General features: G+C 45.1%; 1 protein-coding gene across 7 annotated transcripts in view; it reads right to left on the bottom strand.

Moving 5' to 3' along the window:
• MAP2K6 (mitogen-activated protein kinase kinase 6) overlaps nt 1-22,545 on the bottom strand; it is a 103,557-nt gene that overhangs the window by 15,474 nt on the left and 65,538 nt on the right. For 6 of the 7 annotated variants that reach the window (XM_081580866.1, XM_081580869.1, XM_081580862.1 and 3 more), the window contains exons 2-8: nt 18,327-18,393; nt 8,290-8,338; nt 7,198-7,311; nt 5,529-5,648; nt 4,195-4,311; nt 3,479-3,530; nt 459-586 (exon numbers count right to left, since the gene is read on the bottom strand). In XM_081580866.1, the coding sequence (XP_081436992.1) occupies nt 459-586; nt 3,479-3,530; nt 4,195-4,311; nt 5,529-5,648; nt 7,198-7,311; nt 8,290-8,338; nt 18,327-18,393 (647 nt within the window). Of the gene's footprint in view, nt 1-458; nt 587-3,478; nt 3,531-4,194; nt 4,312-5,528; nt 5,649-7,197; nt 7,312-8,289; nt 8,339-18,326; nt 18,394-22,015; nt 22,363-22,545 lie in introns of those variants that run through there. The other variant, XM_081580868.1, reaches the window with a different exon arrangement.

Below are 22,545 nucleotides of genomic sequence, written 5' to 3'. Positions count from 1 at the left end.
AAGCACATGTTCATTTCCAAATAGAATATTTACAGTAGAAGTCCCTTAACTTAAAGGGAATCCCAAGGTCTCTGCCAAAAGCAATGAATCTTCACAGCTACGAGGCTCCCTCGAGACTAAACTAATGGACTTGCTTGGGGAATTGAAATTCTTCTCTCTGTTCTATTCTCAAAAAAAAGATAGCACAACCCTGCAACACAGAGTGGAAAACTGGGTGAGCTTTATGTAATGCTTTTTCAATGGGTATACACCTCTTCCTCTGATTTTTTTTTTTAATATAAGAGAATGAAGGGACTCAGGGTTTTAGACAGGCGATATTTGAGAAGAAATAAGGTGTAGGATACTTCTTGTGCCTTAGGGATATTTTAATGTTCCCTCCTTGGCCGCCCAGGTGCTGCTTCCTGGCAGGGTTTGAAGGCAGTTGCACTCCCAACGCCACCCCCAGGCGCTGTACTCACGGCCATGTACGGTTTGCATCCGGCATCGATGGTTTTAGCAACGGAGTCGACCAGGTAGCCGCTGATTCCGAAGTCGCACATCTTCACCTGGCCCAGGGCGTTGATGAGCACGTTGGAGGGCTTGACATCTGCAAGCGGAGAGTCAGGAGCCTATGGGCGCAGCAGCATCACTCTGCCACCAGGGGGCCTGGAGCCTCCCTGCCCGCCGGACTCGCCCTCAAGACTCATCGCAAAAGGAATTGACACCCCAGTTACACAGCCCGAACTATACTCCAATATAAAATGGTTTTTTTAAAAAAGAAGGAAAGACACCAAAGCTAAGAAGAAAGGGGAAAAAGGAACTTGATTTTCTTCTTATCATTAAATTTTTTTAATGTTTTTCTTTTTACTGTGGTAGAAGTCACACAAGATAAAACCTCCTGCTTTTACCACATGGAACGGTCCAGTTCAGTGGCACTAAGTGAATTCACATTGTCGGGCAGCTCTCACCATCACCCGTCTCCTGGGTTTTTCACCTTCCCAAACTGAAACTGTCCCCGCTCAACGCTAAGTGCCCAGTCTCCCTGCCCCCACCACCCTGACCTTGGCCTACCGGTGTACTTTCTGACACCATGAATCTGACTATTCCAGGCACCCTGTATAAGTGGCATCAGGCAGGATTTGTCTGCATCTACTATATATACATTGAAATGCATTTCTAAGGTTGACTTAGTATTTTTACTTCGGTTTACAAAAGTAGAGTTTACTAAGTTGACTTGGGTTACGGAAAACTTAAAAAGAAAGAGCAAGGACATACTTATATATACATGAAAGACAGACCCTAAAATGACAGTAACAGTGTTCAACGTGAAGAGTCACACAAACGTTTCTCATTCGCTCATTCAGTCTCATGTCATTAGCTCTGGTTCTGACGGATCTTGGGTGAGTGGTCTGCTTTCTATTTCACGCTTTGTCCTTCTCGTCAGATTGGAAATCCATCAATGGAAACAACTGTTTCCTCTAATTTCTCATCTTCATCGCTCCCGTACAGGTGGTGAGAACTTAAAACTTGATGACTGAGTCAAACGCCCAGTTCCCTGGGCAGATTTTCTCTGTTATGCTAGAGGCATGAGCCCTGGAGATCTGCCGTTACCACACTGTCCCTGGGTGCCCCAAGCATCTATTATGAAGGTAGAGCTTGTGCTGAGGATTCTGCTGATGATAATGCTTTAAAAGCCCAGTTCATACTGATCTATTCTGCATCTAGTGGGCTGAAAAGGCAGACTGAGACATAAGACATCAAACATGCTTCTGCAAGAGGGGTCAGAAGTCACAGGTGTAACTCGTCATAAACCCAGATATTCCAGACCAGGAGGCGAAGGTCACAGAATATGCATGTGGGTAGAGTGGACTTCCCAGAGGAAAGAATCCACCTGCAATGCAGGAGACGCAGGTTCGACCCCTGAGTCGGGAAGATCCCCTGGAGGAGGAAATGGAACCCACTCCAGCATTATTGCCTGGAGAATCCCATGGACAGAGGAGCCTTGTGGGCTGCAGTCCATGGGCTTGCAAGAGTCGGACACAACTTAGTGACTAAACCGCCATCACCAGAGAGGATTTACTCTACAGTTCTTAAAGGAACTCTTCAGTCTGAAAAGATAAAATGCACCCTCCCAAGCAGATGAACCATCGTGATGTCTGGATGATGAAATTAGAAATTTAGAAAATAAAGTTATTTTTTTCCTAACTGACACATTTCACAAAGGGCACATACTCAAAAGAAAAAAAAGTTATTCTAAAAACTTTAAAAATTATCCTTTATGATTTTCCCTTAAACAGCAGGTACACAAATTTCATTTTATTATCTTCTACACTTTATAAACATTCTCTGCTATGAATGAAATGTTTCATAATTTTGAAATAAGCCTTTAAAATTCAGTTTCACATTTGTGGGTAATCTCCGTCCCTCTTCTTAACTGGATTCTTCCCCCTTCCTTTTTTGCCTCTTCTTCCTTTACATTTTTCCCATTTTTGAAAGTAACAGTCAATAGCAGCAATCATAATAGGCATATTTTTTGAGACATCTTACATTATCTCAGGCTCAGAGTACAACAGTGATCAGGTCACAAAAACCTATTAGCTACCAACACTTTTCATACATTTTTTGGAAACTGATTATACACACCTCTTCCGAGAAGCCTTCCTTGCCTGGAGTCACCCAGTGCTAACCACGTCCTTCTTTCGCCTTCTACCTACACTACCTCCGTGGTCGGTACTTTCATTTTCCTAACGTGGGTTTTTTTCCCCCAAGTGTCTGTTGTATATTTGCCTCACGCGCTTACCAAGAACGCCTATGTAGAATTTGGATAAGAATATATTTTCTTCATAGATGCAGTGCTGTATAAATGCCGGGAAATTACACAAGATACACGGATGGATGAAGGCATGGAAGAAAGACGGAAGAAAGGATATATGGGTGGGTGGGTGGATGGATGGGTGGATGAAGAGATGACAGATCGGCAGAGAGGCCGTGAGGAGGGAGACGAGGAAGACATACCTGCCGAGCTTTTCATCCTATCCTGACTCCCGCTGTCTGAAACGGCCCAGCTTTATGCCGGAACTTCTCGGACCCTCACAGCACAATTACCCGGGGATCTTGTTAAAATGGAGGTTCTGACTCAGATGGTCTTGGGACTCAAGATTCTGCTTTTCTAACAAGCTCTCCGGCGATGGCCAATACTAGGTGAATTTTTATCATATTCTCTAAAATTCTCAGTGGGTAACAGCACCACTCTCCCTGGCAACAGGCAGTTCATACTCAAGTTAGGCCTGAAGCACAGCTCACATGCCCTGATGTCCTCAGACATAATAATGAGCAGCTCCTTCTATGACCTGCTGTCCAATCCCAAAGGAAAACCCCTCCTCTGGTCTCTCGCCTGACTCAATTTCATCCACTGGGGAGAAAAAAAAATTAATAAAACTCAGGTGGAAGAAACAAAATTGATAAAAGGAGCAGCCAAGGCAGCCCCATGGACACTTACCTCGGTGAATGACAGACAGCTTACTGTGTAAATGTTCTAAGGCTTTTACAATCTGCAAGAGAAACATAACATGGATTTATGTCCCCCGTCACTGAAAAGCGACTGCATCTTAAGTAAATCCACATTTATTATCCCTGGCTTACGGTCCCAAGGGGAGGTATTTTCTCCAAGTGTTCCTAGCCAGGAAAATACACGGGAAGTACAAATTAGACCCTGCCCAGCAGAGAGAGGGCATCACAGCATGGAGAGGCAGTCTCTCTCGTATGTTCTGATTCTCTAACTTGACCCCCAGCGTCTTTTTCTCTCCTCCCTCCTGGGCCTCAGTAGCCATGAAGGGAGCAGCTTCCTTGTCTTCTTGCCCCCTTCTGTGCCTATTAATCCTAAGAAAACGTTTACAACTCCACGAACGAAAATCAAAATAAACCAGTATCAGAACACAGGCACCAGGAACGTGGTCCTGGCCGACGAACGTGCTGCTCCGAGGCACTTCAGCTGAAAGCCTCCCAGGCCGAGTCAGGAGCAGAACCTTGTGTAGGTCAAGCCCAGAAAGAGAAGCATCCATCGATCCATCCACAGACGCACTCGGGCAGTCAACACACACAGACGGGATGGGCGCTCGGGTCCAGGCGGTGGTTCCCCGTACGGAGGGCCGAGATACACAAGGCCCAGACTTCCCCGCGCTCCTTGGACGGGGCTGGGGCTCGCGAGGTACTCACAGAAACTGCTATTTTCCCTAAGATGTCCTCTGGAATTGTTTGGCCTTTGTCGATCACTTGTTTGTAGAATTTATCTAGGGACGTGTCCATGAGCTCCATGCAGATCCAGACATCCCCCTGGAGGCCGGACGGTTCGCAGACGGTCAGAGAGGATGGAAAGGGGAGAAAAGGAGGAAGCAGTTAACATCTGTCGGGAGGAACGGGCCACTTCCTGCTTGAGTTTTTGGAGGAAATGTACAATGTCCTTCGAGATCTCAATGAAATTTATAAATGGGCAATATTACCTCCAAAAAGCAAGCTAGCAGACAGCCAAACAGATTTGCCTGTGATCACCCACTCCTTAATGAAAACTAGGTTCTAAACGCTAACAACCACAAGCAATAGGATCCCAGAAACCCAAGCCTTTACTGTGACTGTTATCTAGGACAGCAGGCTCCAGGCTTTTTGGCACCAGGGACCAATTTCATGGAAGATAATTTATCCATGGACCAGAGCAGGGTGGGGGCATGGTTTCAGGATGATTCAAGTGCATTACATTTATTGTGCACTTTGCTCTATTATTATTACATCAGCTCCACCTCGGATCATCAGGCACTAGATCACGGAGGTGGGGACCCCTGCTCTGGGAGTTATGACCAGATACCAACTCTATGCCTGGCTTCCCACACTGACCACTGGCAACAGTTTATCATTTAAAGGCTGGTTTTAAGAGGGAGATGAAAATAGTAACAATAAAGACCTATGTACAGCACAGGAAACTCTCCTCAAATACTCTGTAATGGGCTATATGGGGAAAAATATCTTAAAAAGTGCGAGTCTATATATACACAGAGCTGATTCACTGCACTGTACAGCATAAACTAACAACACTGTAAACCAAGTATACCCTAATAAAAATGTTTTAGAAAGGGCAGGGGATGACAATTCATATCATCATAAAGGGAAAAGCAGAATTAGAATAAAGAAGCAAATATGAGGCCATCCACTGCACGAGGCTGCCTGGAGCTTATCAAGCGGCCAAAAGACTAGAGTATTTGAAATTTCAAGGGACTGATACAAATCCATCTATAAGTTGATAGAGACAGTTCTGCCAAAAGAGACAAACCAGAATAGGAAAGAGAAAGGGAACCCCAGCATTTTGAAAGGGCTAAACACATTGGAAGATATCACGGTTTCCAGATAACTCTGCACCAACATTTCACGAGCATGAAACTCTCTACAGAAGACAAGTCGGACAAGGAAGCGCGCTGTGACTGTGCAGGAGTTTCTGTGATTGCAGAAACGTCTTTTTCAGTTACTGCCTGCCTTGCAGCTTTGAACGTACTACCACCTACCTCACGGAAGAGTGCGCCGTAAAAGGTGACCGTGAAGGGACAGTCCACGGTCCTCATGGAGATATCCAAATCCATCAGTAGCCGCTTCTGCTCTTGGCTGTTCACCGTGGCCCGGATCCGCTGAACAGAATGCATGAAAAATGGACGGTTACTGCCCTGAGAATGGGTCCGTCAATAAGGCAGGGACCTCCAGGGGTCCCCTCCGAGAACAGTAGGAAAATTCACAGCACAGCTTCTAGCAACAACTGTTCTAATACCTACCTAACAAATGAAAAGTAAGGAAGACTGTTATTCATTTGATTTACCGAATAATCCCCAGGAGAGAAGCAAACTGATCTTCTATTGTGGAGAGTATGCAAATGTTTGGGAAGGCATTTCCAAGTTACAAAACAGTCTGATTTATCATGTGGGTTTAGTGCAAAGAGGCCAGGGTATTCATTGATTTGGGGCTGATTTGGGCTCACACAAGAAAAAAAGCTGAAGTCCCTTTTTGTGAACAGGTAAAAATATTTGGACTAAACAGAAACTGCAGAAGAGTTAGTTGATTGAGGAATGGGAAAAGGAGGAGTTGAACTGAAATGGAGACACTGTTCACATCTCTCTCTACTAAGAGAAGAGAGACTTAACCGCACCAGTAAACGTAGCCTCACAGACAACACGACCATGTCATTAAATGAGAAGACAATATAGTATCACGAGGCTTTCACATTTTTTGCCTGGGAGCAAAGAGCCTGAAGGAGGAGAAACTGAAAAATCTACAAGGTAAGGGAAAGATGTCAGCATTCTCCAAAAAAAAAAGGAATCCAGGTCATCTGACCGTCCACATGCCTGACAACCCATCTAGAATTAACACCCTGGGCCCGCTCCAAGGTCCTCCCAACATCTACTCAAGAAATATGTGATGATTCTACATTTCTTTTTATAGCTCCAAAACTATGCAAATTTGCTCAAGATGACTTTACCCTCCTCTGTTTCCACAAATGGAGGCAATTTTGTCTCTCAGTTTGGGTTTCCTGATTTTCAGGGACAGATTCTTTAAAAGCAACAGAATAAAGTTTAAAAAGAGACTCGTGAGACACAAAACCAAACGCCATGTGAAAGCTTTCATTTGGATTCCGATTTGAAAACCAACAGTAGGAAAAACAATGACAGCTTTGGACCGATCGAGGTGACGTTCATTTGGACCTGGTAGTAGAGGAAGTACTGTTGATTCTCTCACGTGTGATGATGTGGTTGGTGGTGGTGGTGGTTTAGTCACTAAGTCGTATTCGGCTTTTGTGACCCCATGGACTGTAGTCACGGAATTCTACAGGCAAGAATACGGGCGTGCGTAGCCATTTCATGCTCTAGGGAATTTTCCCAGCCCAGGGATCGAACCCACGTCCCCTGCATCACAAGCGCAGGCTACCAGGAAAGCACGATGTGGTGGTTGCAAAAAACAATTAAAAAGAGGGGGTAGGATTCAGCAGTTCAAAAAAAACCAGTTGATGCAACTCATACCAAGAAGGCATTTTTGACATATTTGGAGGGAAATACTGTTCACCACAAATAGGCTTTTCTGTCTCACCCCTTGGAGGATTGTCTTGCTTCTATGAAAGGAGCCCATTTGCAGCTGAGAGGGGCAAACACATGGACTGGGACCGGAAAACGTCTGGGGACATGCACGTACCTTCACCGCCATGATCTGCCCGCTGGGCACATGCCGCATCTTCTCCACCACGCCGTACGCCCCCCGGCCCAGCTCCACGATGGGCTCCAGGTCATCCGCCTTCACCTCAAAGTTCTGCAGGAGAGAAAGCGAGGGTGCAATGGAAGCACAGTTCAGTCGCTCAGTCGTGTCCGACTCTTTGCGACCCCACGGACTGCAGCACGCCAGGCCTCCCTGTCCATCACCAACTCCTGGAGCTTATTCAAACTCACGTCCACTGAGTTGGTGATGCCACCCAACCATCTCATCCTCTGTCGCCCCCTTCTCCTCCTGCCCTCAATCTTTCCCAGCATCAGGGTCTTTTCCAATGAGTTAGTTCTTCGCATCAGGTGGCCAAAGTATTAGAGTTTCAGCTTCAGCATCAGTCCTTCCAATGAATATTCAGGACTGATTTCCGTTAGGATGGACTGGTTGGATCTCCTTGCAGTCCAAGGGACTCTCAAGAGTCTTCTCCAACACCACAGTTCAAAAGCATCAATGCTTCAGCGCTCAGCAATAGAGAAAAAGGAAACAAACCAGACACAGACTACACTGTCCTCCCTCTGGCTTCTCCAAGCACTCCAAGGGCCCTTTCTGGTCTAGAACCTTCCAGCCTAGAAGCTTTGCCAAGCAGCCACTGAAAGCCTGGGAGATGTGCAGATGCCCACGATGGACCCCCCGTTCGTCCCGGGCAATACAGAGGTCCAGTTCCAGCTCAGGCGCCGAACGGCACAGGGACCGCTAACCCCGCACAGTGGGTCTTCAGCTCTGCCCCTCCATGACCCCTCAGGTCCTCTTGCTGACTCCTGGTGACTAGCTCTAGGCCTGGACTTTGCAGAGCGCAGCCCAAAACAAACCATCTCTTCATCTCAGAGATCTCCCATCAGAACCACAACAGCCCAATCCCAATTTGACATTTAAAATAGCAACTGCTCCACAGACCACTTCTATTTACATTCAAATGTTATTGACCTGACAGCATGTTATGGAAAATATATTTTTTCCCACTGGCCAGTCGCAAAGCATACATATAAAATGGTCAAGACATTAACTGGCAGACACGACTTTTCTCACCTGATTTCCAATAGAAATGCAAGCTTTGGAGTCTAAATCTCGAGGTGGCCTGCAAAAGGGAAAGGGAAAATATGAGATATTTAGTTGAATATGACCTTCCCAAATCCTACGAGACTGGAGACAGTTCTCCTTAAAAATAAGGTGGAAGCTCACGAGTAAAATAAAGCAGCATCAACAGGTTAGTAGTGTGGGATTTGGAACAAAACACATGTTCTTGGAAACCACAGACTCTGAACTTCCATTTCTTCTTTCTTACGAAGATTACATTTCCTCATAGAGTAACAGTGGCTGTTAAAGGAGATGTTCTAAGCAAAATGCTAATTAGCAGAATGCCTGGCACACGTTCAAAATCTAAATATGCATGTATATAAACCATATTATATATAATAACATACATATATCATATAAAATAATTATATATAATTACTTACACAGGGCCTTACTGGAATAGCCTAATTATTCACATAATAATACATACTCATACACATACACACACACACGTCTATAGGCTTTCCAGGTGGCACTAGTGGTAAAGAATCCGCCTGCAATTTGGGAGACCTGGGTTCGATCCCTGGGTCGGGAAGATCCCCTGGAGGAGGGCATGGCCACCCACTCCAGTATTCTTGCCTGGAGTCTCCCGTGGACAGAGGAGCCTGGTGGGCTACAGCGTGTAATTCTACCCCTCCTATTGAAACTAACTAAATAAAACAATAATGAAAATGTAGGAACATAAACACAGATAACACATCAATCTGAGGTTTTAATGGCAATCCTTTTGAAATGTATAGAAAACACAAACTAAGGTTTCTCTAAATTAATTTAAAACCCGGACTGAGAGGCAGGGATAAAGAGGAGCCCACACACACACAGAGGAGATGTTTTTATAAATCCTGTGTTTCTAAGCAGGGAGTTTTCTTCAGAAACACCTTCCAGAGGGGTTAAATTTTCTGAAAAATCTGATTTCTCACCGAAGCTCTTTCTCTTTAGTTGCCACAGTTTGCTTGTACTAATCGCAATGGAACTTTTAAATAAACGCAAATATTATTTGAAATATGTGACTAATATAAACAGTGAAAAATCCTTTGCAATTGTTCAGACCCTTCCTTTTGTAAAGAATGAAGCAACGCAAAAGGTCACTAGTTAATTATTCGGAGCTACCTCCGAGGGCATGCCATCCAGCGAGGCTGTTGGGTGAGACCTCTTCCGGGTCTAATATTCTAGCACTCCTACAAGGGCTCTGCAAACCACATTCAGCGCATGCGTGCTAAGTCTCTACTCTTTGAGATCCTGTGGACTGTAGCCCGCCAGGCTCCTCTGTCCATTGGATTCTCCAGGCAAGAATACTGGAGTGGGTTGCCATGCCCTCCTCCAGGGGATCTTTCCAACCCAGGGATCGAACCCATGTCTTCTGTGGCTCCTGCATTGCAGGAGGATTCTTTATCGCTGAGCCACCAGGGAAGTCCATAAGTTACAGTCTCTGGGTGAATTTTACACGTTTAAAAGGTTGTAAAAAACAAACAAGAAACAATCTTCGGCAGAGGCCATTGCGGCCTGGTAGCCCCAAATATTTACTATCTAGTCTTTGGCACAAAAAGTTTGCTGATTCCAGTTTTATTCCAACCTTGCATTATAACTCTACCTAATAGGAGGGTTTCGTGCCATTTTCCAGAATGAGAAAAATGAAACCCAGAAAAACTCAGTGATATGCTGAACACACAGTCCTCAACAGGGCTGAAAATAAAACTCATGTCATCCGAGTCTCAGCCTTGACCTCAGGAGAAGGGGGTACAGAGGCTGAAAACTGGGTTAAGTGCTCTCCTTCTATTTCCTATCATTAAAACACACGCACACGCACACACACACACACACACACACACACACACACACACCCAGCAGAGCCATTATTTCCACATTCCAGATGAAAACCTGTTTGACTTAGACTTAAGCTATCTTGCTCCCAAGTGGTGAAGCTATGAATCAGCCCCCACATCTGACTGAATCCAAGCAACCTGCCCCACCCAGACCCCCTCTACTGTAAACGATCACCAAACCCACCACGAGGGCTAAGGGCTCAGCAAGGCGGCCAGAACCATCACATGATGGCCTGAGGTGGGCAGGTTGTCTTGGGTTAGTTGACTCTGTAACCGGTCCAGGGCACATTCGTCTGTCTGGAGCACTGAGGTTTAAACTGTGGGTGGACATTCTGTGTTGCTTATTCAATATTTCAGCCCTCCGGGAAAAGAAGCGAACTTATTACAAAACTCCTAACCCTGTAAGGTCAAAGGTAATCCAAAGGCCACCTGCTATGATTGTTTTATATAAACAGCCAGCTTTGGTTTATGAAAATAATTGTTTATTTATACTTCTACATGAGCAACGAGTTTACTGGTTACTATTACAATTATTATTTGCCTGGGCTTCCCCAGTGGCTCAGCAGTAAAGAATCCTCCTGCAATGCAGGAGACTTGGGTTCGATTCCTGGGTCGGGAAGATCCCCTGGAGGAAAGCATGGCAACCCACCCCAGTATTCTTGGCTGGAGAATTCCATGAAGAGAAGAGCCTGGCGGGCTACAGTCCATGGGGTCACAAAGAGTTGGACAGGACTCAAGCGGCCGAGCATGCATGCATTATTTGCCTATAGATAACAATATTTACTTATAATCTAATGATAAAATAAAGCACCTACTTGGGCCAGAAACCATGCAAGACCCTTTAAATCCAAAGTCTCTTTTAATTTTCAGAGCTCTCAGAGGTATTAGCTTTACTTTTTAAAATGTTTATTTAACTGTGCTGGGTCGTAGTTGCGGCATGTGGGATCTTTAGCTGTGGCATGTGGGGTCTACCTCCCTGACCGAGGATTGAACCTGGGCCCCCTGCATGGGCAGCATGGAGCTCTAACCACTGGACCAGCAAGGAAGTCCCAGTGTTAGCTGTATTTTAATGTGCAACATTGACACTGAAACAGACTCAGTGACCCAAGGTCACTCAGCGAGACGGTGACACTGGAACGCGGAGCCACGCCGTGAAGTCTGCTCAACTGCAAAGTAAGAGATCCCGCCTCTCACGGCCTATTTGTCTGTGGTCGCCAGCAGCCTAATATGTGGCTGAGAGCACGTACTTGAGGGTCAGAGAGCCCGCAGTTTGTGCGCCAGCTCTCCCACTTATTACGTGAAATAATAATAATGACAACACCACTTAGAGCCACATTCGTTGAGAAATTACGCTGGAGCATGACCTGGGCTAGACACTGAATATGGACCATGCCATCTAATCCCCATGGCAACCACATCCATGTTTGTTCCTGTTTTTCACAGGGGGAAACTAAGGCTTAGGAGACGTGGGTAACTTGCCTAGGATATTCAACCGAGGAAGTTCAGCTCCCAAATGTGAACCAGAGTCTGAGTTCTCTGAGGTCAGCTGCTTTGAGAAGGACACGTGACCCCTGGACAGGTCTGCCTCCTCACTGATAAAGCAAGCAGAGTAACAACTGCCGCTGAGCTTCTCAGGAGGATTAGCTGAAAGAATACTGACCAGCATAGAAGTGCGTTAGAATTAGTAATACCTGCTGCCCATCCAGTGGGGGAACAGCCCAGAGAGCCGAGTCAAAGGCGCACTGACATCAGTGGCTCAGTGAGGAGACCACACGCATAGCCCGGAGGACAACGGGGCTCTGTCCGGGTCTGTTTATTTGTGTGCAGCCCAGCAGAAGGCGGCCGGGTACAAATGGCAAAAATCACCAAGCCAACCTCAAAAACTGCCAAGGAAAACTCAAAGTGCGGAAACCACTTCTGGAGGAGCATAAATTTCAGCCTCAGTATTAATAGAATAACAATAACAACAACGACAGTGTATCATAAGCCTCTTCCTGAGCTCACCTTAGACCGCTGACAATCACAGAGGGACCCTGGCTCGACTTGATGGAACGGAAGAGTGCAGCCAAGGTCTGTCCCATCACACGGGAGTTAGACAGCAGAGAATCTACCTTTACTTTTGCATAGCTTTTTATTCATTGTTTATACCAAGCAAGGGTGTATGTTAGTTTTCCGCAATTTACTAAAAAGTCAGACTATTAATATAAATTAGAAGGAGGGAAAGACTAGCAGATTTTAAAGGGAAGGTGAATATAAGATGGGTGGAGGCTGAAATGAGAAAATATCCCAAAGGAAATAATAAAGATAAGGGCAGAAATACATGAAATTGAAAGCAGGAAAAGAAAGAAAACACAGTTGGCTCTTTTAAAAATTAATAAAACAGATAAATCTCTAGCAAGACTATCACAGATAAACAGAGAGAAGACATGAATTATCAGTATCAGTAAAAAAGAAGAGGATGTCACAATATATCTGTCATCATTGAAAGAATAACAAGGAAATACCATGAGCAATTTTACTTTCATAAATTCAACAGCTTGGAAGAAATGGACCAATTCCTTGAAAACCACAAACTACCAAAACTTAGCCAACAATGAGATAGATCATCTGAATTATCCAATAACTATTAAACCATTGAATGTGTCATTAAAAAGCTCTGGAAGAAGAAATACACAAGCCCATTTTGTCTCACGGGAGAAATTTTAGCAAACATTTATTTTTTAATTGCATATATGAAACCATTATTTTGTAACCCTGAAACTAATATAATAATATAAGTAAATTATAGCTCAACATTGTTTTTTAAAGAATTACCCCCTATCTTATACAATGTCTACCAGAAAACAGAAGAAGGTATTCTAACCAACACATTTTATAAGGTCAGTATTATCTTAAATACCAAAGCCAGAACATAACAGCACACACACATATATGCACACACACAAACCCACTATAGATCAACATCTCTTACCAACTTCAGGCACAAAAATCTTCAATATTTGCAGAAATTAAATCCAGCAGTGTATAAAAATATAGTATAGCAAAACCAAGTGGAATTATTTGAGGTATGCAAGGCGAGTTCAATGTTTTAAAACTCAACCAATGTTGGGACTTCCTCGGTGGTCCAGTGGTTAGGAATCCGCCTTGCAATGCAGGGGATGTGGGTTATCCCACCTGCCATGAAGCAACTAAGCCCAAGGGCCACAACTACTGAGACTACATGCCACAGCGGAGTCTATACACTACCAGGGAGACCCCACCCAAGGCACTGGGGGGCCGAGGGCCACAGCGGAGTCTATGGACTACCAGGGAGACCCCACCCAAGGCGCTGGGGGGCCGAGGGCCACAGCAGAGTCTATGGACTACCAGGGAGACCCCACCCAAGGCGCTGGGGGGCCGAGGGCCACAGCGGAGTCTATGGACTACCAGGGAGACCCCACCCAAGGCGCTGGGGAGCCAAGTGCCACAACTAATGCTCCATGCCACCAAACAAATATGCAAATACTTTTAAACAATCAATCAAAGTAATACATATCAACAGGACAAAGAAGAAAACTCCAAGATCACATCAACTGACGCACAAAAAAATCACTCAACAAAATTCAACACACATTCATGATGAAAACTGAATTCTGGTTGAGTACACTTCAACCAGAGAGGAACTTCTTCAACCTCGTAAACAACGTCAATGAGGACTTCACATCATGCTTAATGGTGGGGGATTACATGCTTTCTCTCTAAGATGGAAAACAAAGCAAGTCAGCCTGCTCTCAGCAATCTTATTTGATGTAGTACTGAACATTCTTGCCACTAAGATAAGGTAAGAAACTAAAGGTCGAAAACAAACAGAAGAGAAAGAAATAAAACGTCTTTTTACAGAAAGTATGACTGTCTACACAGAAAACTGTAAGAAATCTATCAAAAAAGCTCCTGGAACTAATAACTGAGTTTAGTAAGGTCACAGGGTATACAGTCAACTCAAAAATCAATTGCAGGGACCCCCTCGGTGGTCAGTGGCTAAGACTCCACCTCCCAATGCAGGGGCCTGGGTTTGATCCCTAGTCAGATGGTTGGATGGCATCACTGACTCAATGGACATGAGTTTGGGTAGACTCCAGGAGCTGGTGATGGACAGGGAGGCCTGGCGTGCTGCGGTTCATGGGGTCGCAAAGAGTCGGACATGACTGAGCGACTGAACTGAACTGAACAGGGAACTAGATCCCACACGTCACAACCAACACCCAGCACAACAAATAAATAAAAATATTTTTAAAATAAATTGCATTTCTAAATTTCTAAAGAGGAAATCAAAATTTTTAAATGGAATACAATTTTTATTGCTTCAAAAAAAAAGAAACACAGGTATAAATCCTAATAAAACTGAATGCAGAGAATCTGTATGATAAAAACTATAAAATACTGATGGAAGAAATCAAAGGGAATCTAAATACCTGGAGAAATCTACCACGTTCACGGATTGGAAGACAGTGAAATAAAGATGCCAATTCTCCTTCAATCGATCTCTTGGTTCAACAAAATTCCTACCAAAAATCTCAGTGAGTTTATTTGTAGATATAGACAAGCTTATTCTAAAACTAACAGGAAAAGATGAAAGCCCTAAAATAACCAAAATATTTTTGAAAAAGGAAACAAACTGAGAGGAATCACTTTTACCAATATCAAGGCTTCATCTATAGCTGCGGTAATCCAGCCCGAGTGATACAGGCAGAGGAGCGGTCAGTCAGTCAGTTCAGCCGCTCAGTCATGTCCGACTCTTTGCAACCCCATGGACTGCAGCACGCCAGGCCTCCCTGTCCATCACCAACTCCTGGAGTTTACTCAAACTGATGTCCATTGAGTCAGTGATGCCATCCAACCATCTCATCCTCTGTCGCCCCCTTCTCCTCCTGCCTTCAATCTTTCCCAGCATCAGAGTCTTTTCCAAATGAGTCAGTTCTTTGCATCAGGTGGCCAAAGTATTGGAGTTTCACCTTCAGCATCAGTCCTTCCAATGGATATTCAGGACTGATTTCCTTTAGGATGGACTGGTTGGATCTCCTTGCAGTCCAAGGGACTCTCAAGAGTCTTCTCCAACACCACAGTTCAAAAGCATCATTTCTTTGGCACTCAGCTTTCTTTATAGTCCAACTCTCACATCCATACATGACCACCAGAAAAACAGTAGCTTTGACTAGACGGACCTTTGCTGGCAAAATAATGTCTCTACATTTTAATATGCTGTCTAGCTTGGTCATAACTTTTCTTCCAAGGAGCAAGCATCTTTTAATTTTATGGCTGCAGTCACCATCTACAGTGATTTTGGAGCCCCCCAAAAATAAAGTCTGTCACTGTTTCCACTGTTTCCCCATCTATTTGTCATGAAGTGATGGGACCAGATGCCATGATCTTAGTTTTCTGAATGTTGAGCTTTAAGCCAACTTTTTCACTCTCCTCTTTCACCTTCATCAAGAGGCTCTTTAGTTCTTCTTCACTTTCTGCCATAAGGGTGGTGTCATCTGCATATCTGAGGTTATTGATATTTCTCCCGGCAATCTTGATTCCAGCTTGTGCTTCACCCAGTCCAGCGTTTCTCATGATGTACTCTGCATATAAGTTAAATAAGGAGGGTGACAATATACAGCCTCGACGTACTCCTTTCCCGATTTGGAACCAGTCTGTTGTTCCATGTCTGGTTCTAACTGGAGGAGCAGACCCAGAGATCAGTGGCGCAGAACAGAGAACCCAGAAATGGATCCACACAAATATGCCCAACTAACATCTTAAAAATGAGCAAAAGCAATTCAGTGGAGCAGGGATAGTCTTTTTGGCAATTGGTGTTGGAGCAACTTTAGCCAGTGAAATCCACTGGCTAAAAAATAGGGCCCAACTGAAACCCCATGCCTTGTACAGAAATTAAACTCAAAATGTATCACAGACTTAAATCTAACACATAAATCTATAAACTTTTAGAAAAGAACAGAGGAGAAAACCTTTGGGACCCAAGCATAGGGAAAGGGTTCTTAGACGCGTCACCAAAAACATAACTCATAAGAGGAAAAACTGATAGACTGGACTCTTCATCAATAGAGAGAGACGGAAAGAACCATTATGACTGGGAGATAGTGCTCTTGAGTCACGTACCTGACAAACTTTTTGCATCGAGGATATAGGAAGAACCCTCAAAACTCAAGATTAAACATAAATCTGATTGGATAATAGACAAAAAAGTGCATAGATGTTTCACGGAAGAAGATGTATGGATGGGAAATAAACACCAAAAATATTCAGCATCAATAGCTATTAGAGAAATGAAAATTAACACTGCAATGATATATCACATCTACCAGAATGGTTAAAATGAAAAACAGTTATGAGGAGAAAGTGGGCCATTCATATGTTTTTGGTAAGAATGTAATTTGGTACAAGCACTCTGGAAAATACTTGGCAATTCTTTGAAAACTAAAAATGGACTTACCATACAACCCACAATTGCACTGTTGGACATACATCCCAGAGAAATGAAGACTTATTTTTATGCAAGAACTTACACGGGAATGTTCACAGCACATGTATTTATAACAGCCCCAAACCAGAAACTATTTGTATCTCCTTCAAAGGCTTTCAGAGGCTGAAGGCTTTAACACACTGGTGTCTCCACCCCACGGAATGGCATTCGGCAATAACAAAGAATAATCTGTGGGTACATGCAGCAACTCGAATGAACCTCAAGGGGATGATGCTGAAAGAAAAAGGCTGCTCTCAGAAAGGATATGCATGATTCCATCCGCACAATAAGCAGGAAGCAACAATTCGGAGATGGAGAAGACATGACAGTAAATTCCTACGTAAAAATGAGTCCCGTCCCGAGAGCATGTTCATCAGTCCCACAAAGTCGGTGGGCTGCCATTTCCTCCTCCAGGGGATCTCTCCAACCCTGGGATTGAACCTGCATCTCCTACGTCTCCTGCACTGGCAGACAGATTCTTTACCACTGTGTCACCTGGGAAGGTTTGTAATGCTTTTCACTTGTTGCAACTAAGACCCAACTTAGACAAATTAATGTGTTTTTTTAATTAAGTTTCCATTGGAATGGCCATAATGCTACCTCTGCTGTAATTTTTTTTTCTTGGAATTTCCTTTCCTCCCCCATAGATGCTTTGATGTGGTCCTGCCCTGAGCCGGGCTTGCCCGGTGGCTCAGCTGATAAAGAATCTGCCCGCAATGCGGGAGACCTGGGTTTGATCCCTGGGTTGGGAAGATACTCTGGAGAAGGGAATGGCTCCCCACTGCAGTATTCTGGCCTGGAGAATTCCATGGACTGTATAGTCCAAGGGGTCGCAAAGAACTGGACACAACTGAGCGACTTTCACTTCACCTTGCCCCCAGCTAGGCGATACCCTCCCCCCCAGGCAGAGAGACAAAGACAGGAGGGAGGCTCCGGGAGTAGGGGTCCCGCTTCACCAGGACTTGGGATGTCTCAGGGCCTTGGACCAATGGCTCAGCTCTTAAAGGTGTGGTCCTGTATCTCACGTCTGCCTTCTGTTCATACGGAATAGGATCCAAGTACAGAATGCTGAGTCCTCACCAAGTACCACCTTTCTACCCCAACCCAGATTTTACAGTGGTGGCTCCCTCAGGGGTTTACTCAGATAAAATGGAAAAGGAAAAAGTCCCCAACCAGTCACCTTTCTGAATTTATTAAAGACCCCATCTGCCAGGGCTTCCCTGGTGGCACAGTGGTAAAGAATCTGCCTGCCAATGCAGGAGATGTGGGTTCAATCATCCCTGGGTGGGGAAGATCCCCTGGAGGAGGAAATGGCTGCCTGCTCCAGTATCCTTGCCTGGGAAATCCCATGCACAGAGGAGCCTGGCGGGGTCACAAAGAGTCAGACACGGCTTAGTGACTGAAAAACAACAACAAGCCATCTGCCAAACACGGCTGTAAAATTTTTAGCCAAGTTCAAAGGTACCGATTCCATACAGACTGGCCGGCTCAAATTGTTTCAGGTCTCAGAACAGTAAAAGTCCTTGACTTCTCCGCTTCAAAGGGCTCTCCTTTCTAACAAACTACCTCCCCAGTCAAAGCATTACTCACCAGTCTGAAAAGGAACTGGAAACCTGTAAAGCGCAAGCATTTGGATTAAGATGGCGATCTTGCCAACTTACGTGGAACTGGTCTGAGGTTGTTCAAATGCTTCTTTGGGAATTTTGAGGCCAGGGTTTCGCTTCTTGCCTACAGGGAAAGACGGGAGGATAACGTTAAGGTCTAAAAAATCTCAGCGTGAGAGCAGGCACAGGGAAAGCCCCGAAGAAAGGACCGAACTGGGAGCCCGAGTCTCATCCCTGCATTCAGAGCCCCGCTTCCCACCAGGAAGGCTGTGAGTGATGAGACACAGTTGCCAGGCGGGGCAGAACTTCCGAGTGCAGACAGAGGTCGTGGGTGAGGGCTTCCAGGAGTCCATGAAAGGTCCCTGAAGGATGCCAACTCTCTTTACCCAGGGAGACCCGCCCGTCTCTCTTTGCTGGGAGTTCGGCATCCCAGCCTCCTGTCTCCTTTCCTGTACATGACAATGGTAGGTGGTGTCGGCTACAGGCTGTTTCCCTTTATTATGTCCATCAGGGCTTCCCTGGGGGCTAGTGGTAAAGAATCTGCCTGCCAATGCAGGAGATGCATGTTCAATCCCTGGCTTGGGAAGATCCCCTGGAGGAAATGGCAACCCACTCTAGGATTCTTGCCTGGAGAATCCCACAGACAGAGGAGTCTGGCGGGCTACAGTCCAGGGGGTCGCAAGAGTCAGACACGACAGAGTGACTAACAACGAAGATAAATCTCAGTCGAATGCAGTCCCGCCTCTCCCAGTACACCGCCTTGTCTAAACGGATCTGTGATGAGCTGATGGAGTAAACCAGGCAGGGAGAACCAAAATTACTCTCCCCACTGCTCCGCCCTGCCCATTTTCAGCCACCTGCCATCAGTTACAACACCTGGAGAAGGGGAGAGCAATCTTTATTTACGTTTGCGCTGTTCCAAAAAGGATTAAGATAAGAGAAGGGTTCCGGCAGAGAGGCTGTCCCTTCTCTGCGAGCCAGATGGGAACGTAACCGATGTATTCGTCGTCCCGAGGCTGAAACCACGAGAGAGCTTGGCTCCAACATTGCTGTTGATGAGTTTACAAGAACAGACTGAGAAATGCCAGCTCAAGATGTGATCAAACCAGTCAGTCCTACAGGAAATCCACCCTGAAGCTTCACCGGAAGGACTGATGCTGAAGCTAAAGCTCCAACACACTGGCCACCTGATGCAAAGAACTGGCTCCCTGGAAAAGACCCTGATGCTGGGAAAGACTGAGGACAGGAGAAAGGGGGTGTCAGAGGACAAGATGGCTGGGTGGCATCATCGGCTCGACACACATGAGTGTGAACAAACTCTGAGAGATAGTGAAGGACAGGGAAGCCTGGCACTTTGCAGACCATGACGTCAAAAAGAGTCGGACATGACTGAGTGACTGAACAACAGGTGATCAGAGCAACTTGTCTTGTAAGGACCCAGGGTTTCCCCACCTAAGGAGCGCCTGCCTCTTCCCACTTGGCAGGAAAGCCCAAAGCAGAGCTGGACGGAACACGTACAGGTTTGCTTTCTCTCTCCCCTCTTCTCTATTTGTAGGGGGCACTACAGGGCCGACAAGAGCCCTGATTAAGGCCCTGCACAGAGATGCTGAGGCAGCACGGAAAGTGAAGAAATCAAATCCTGATTTCCTCCTTGCAGGAGAACACCATCCGCAGGCTTCAAGGACTGCTCGCCGTTACACAACCTCCGCAACGGCCTGGTCAGAATCAGAGTCCAGATCCCCAAACCCCCCCGCGGCAGCTTTTTCCTCAGTTCCCTAGTGGATGACGTTTAGAGGGGACCAGAGAGAATGAAGAGGGGAAGTTTGGGATTCTGGGTCTGTAAAGACAAGCTTACACCTGGTTTCTCCACTTGCAAAGAGACCTCTGGGGTCACTTTTCATCTGACCTTAGTATCCTCAACTGTAATATGGTGTATTAATAGTAACATCAATACCTACCTTACCAGACTGATGCGAGAACCACGGGATAACACGAGAAAGAGCAATGAAATAATAATAATTATAATCACTTCAAGAAACAATCTGCACAATCTCATTAAAGAAAAGAAGTCATCGCAGAAAACTCAGGAACAGAGTTGGCTGTATTAGGGAACCCAAACCCGGGGCTCTGTGACAACCTAGAGGGGTGGGGTGGGGAGGGAGGCGGGGGGAGGGGTTCAAGGAGGGGACGTATGTATACCTGTGGCTGATTCATGATGATGTATGGCAGAAACCAACACTATATTGTAAAGTAATATTCCTCTAATTCAAAATAAAGATTTTAAAAAAGAATTGACTGTGTTATCTCATAGCCCAATATAATGAGATCTTTCTTTCTGTGCCTTCAAAATCCAAAACGCAGATGAATTCTGCCAAAGTGTATAAAGCCAGGAAGCAACATGCTTGATGGTCGTCACCACAGAGGAAGCCTTTCTTATCGGAATATAGTTGCTTTACAAAGTTCTGTCGGTTTCTGCTGTTCAGCAAAACGCGTCAGCTACGTGTGCACATATATCCTCTCTGTTTTGGATGTCCTTTCCATTTAGGTCACCACGGAGCAGCGAGCAGAGGTCCTGGGCTATAGAGCAGGTCCTCACTAGTCATCTGTTTCATACAAAGCATCAGCAGCCTATATGTCAGTCCCAATCTCCAATTCAGCCCACCCCCACCTACAAATGTCTGTGTCTCTATCTCTTCTTTGCAAGTAAGATCATCTCTACCATTTTTTTCTAGATTCCACATATACACGTTAATATACAATATTTGCCAGAGAAAGCCATTTAGAGCCACCTTCATTGCAACAGATTGTCTCAATTCTCTCCTCATTTAGATTTCCCTGTGCTTTTTTTTAAGAATTCAAACCTCACCATTTACTTTCCTATTCCTGGAGCTCCTATGGCCATTTAGTACCTGTCACTGAGTTAGTTCCTGACAATACACAGAGCTGCACCAGCAGGATGCTAAATGCCGGATCTGATTGTGAGAATCCAAACAGACAGATGGCCTGATTCCAACAATTCCCATCCGTGGGCCTCAGTTAAATACGCAGCGAAGGCTATTTTACCCCAGATACTCTAGGGAGGAATGAACAAATGTGACTTGTCTGGATCACGACATACAGATTCCAATACAGGTGACCAATCCCAACGGATACAGCCCTGTAGTTCTCCCAGATAAAATAAACCAAAATGAAACGAAAATATATCTTGCCTGTGAAAAAGCCTCTCCAGATGTCTTTTGAGTGAGCAACATCACTCCTCTTCATTCCTAACTCAGTTCCTACATCTCTCCTCTTCATTTCTAACTCACCTCTTACTAGATAGACGTCAAGAAAGATAACTATTTATCTCTGGAAAACTTTAACATACTAATGAATTATTACATCACAGCAATGAATGATTACATAGTTCCTCAACAGCAACTGACTCAAACTAAAGCCCACCAAATCATCATATGAAGAAACAGCAAAAGAAAGAGAAAAACAAACAAACAAACAAAACACTTTAGGCACAGAGACTAAAGAAAGAGATGGCCAAAACAACAATAAAGTCTTCTAGGTGTAGAAAAAGAAGACCGCCCCTGCCCCCACCCCAGGTTCTCCCAACAAAAACAAGAAAAAGCATTCCAGGAGACACAAAACCTGGTTGAATTACACCATCAGAAAACACCCTGCCTTCGTGTTTTAGAAGTAGATCAAAGAAAAGAAAAATCACAAAGGCATACGCCAACACTCCATAGTTCACTTACCTGCCCATCGTTGGAAAAGCAACCCAGTGAGAGACCAGCAGACGTGATTCTGATGCGGTTTTCAAGGCTGCAAAAAGCAGGAGCCGCAGAAAACCCCAGAGCAGGCATTTTCACTCCAGAGACCACACTTGAGCGAGTGAAACAGAGCTGCACAGGCTCCACCCCCCTCCAGCCCGGATCACCCGAAACCTCTGCAAGTTCATTGTTTCTGAGAAACTCGGACTTAGCAAGGGAGGGAGACGTGCGTCCATGTGGACGGCCAAGGTGTGACGTTAATCATCAACCAGACTGGGAGGGATAAACCGACAAAGTGACCCTGGAGAGCACAGCACTCGCCGCCTTTCTGTAAAGGCCTCTTTCATTTCCTAAAAGAAAGGGACACGATATGCAATCCGTTTCCAGCTGTGTTTACTTCAAAGCAATCTGCTCCCCCTCGGGAGGCTGCCAACCAACCTGACTCTAACATTTAACATTGTGCTTTTTAAAAAATTAACCAGAGGGAGCAAAATGAATAATAAAACGAAGTGACC

This window comes from Giraffa tippelskirchi, chromosome 3, assembly GCF_054371585.1.
Source record: "Giraffa tippelskirchi isolate mGirTip1 chromosome 3, T2T-mGirTip1v1.2.pri, whole genome shotgun sequence".
Taxonomy (NCBI): domain Eukaryota; kingdom Metazoa; phylum Chordata; class Mammalia; order Artiodactyla; family Giraffidae; genus Giraffa; species Giraffa tippelskirchi.
This window is presented reverse-complemented; position numbering and strand designations above follow the sequence as displayed.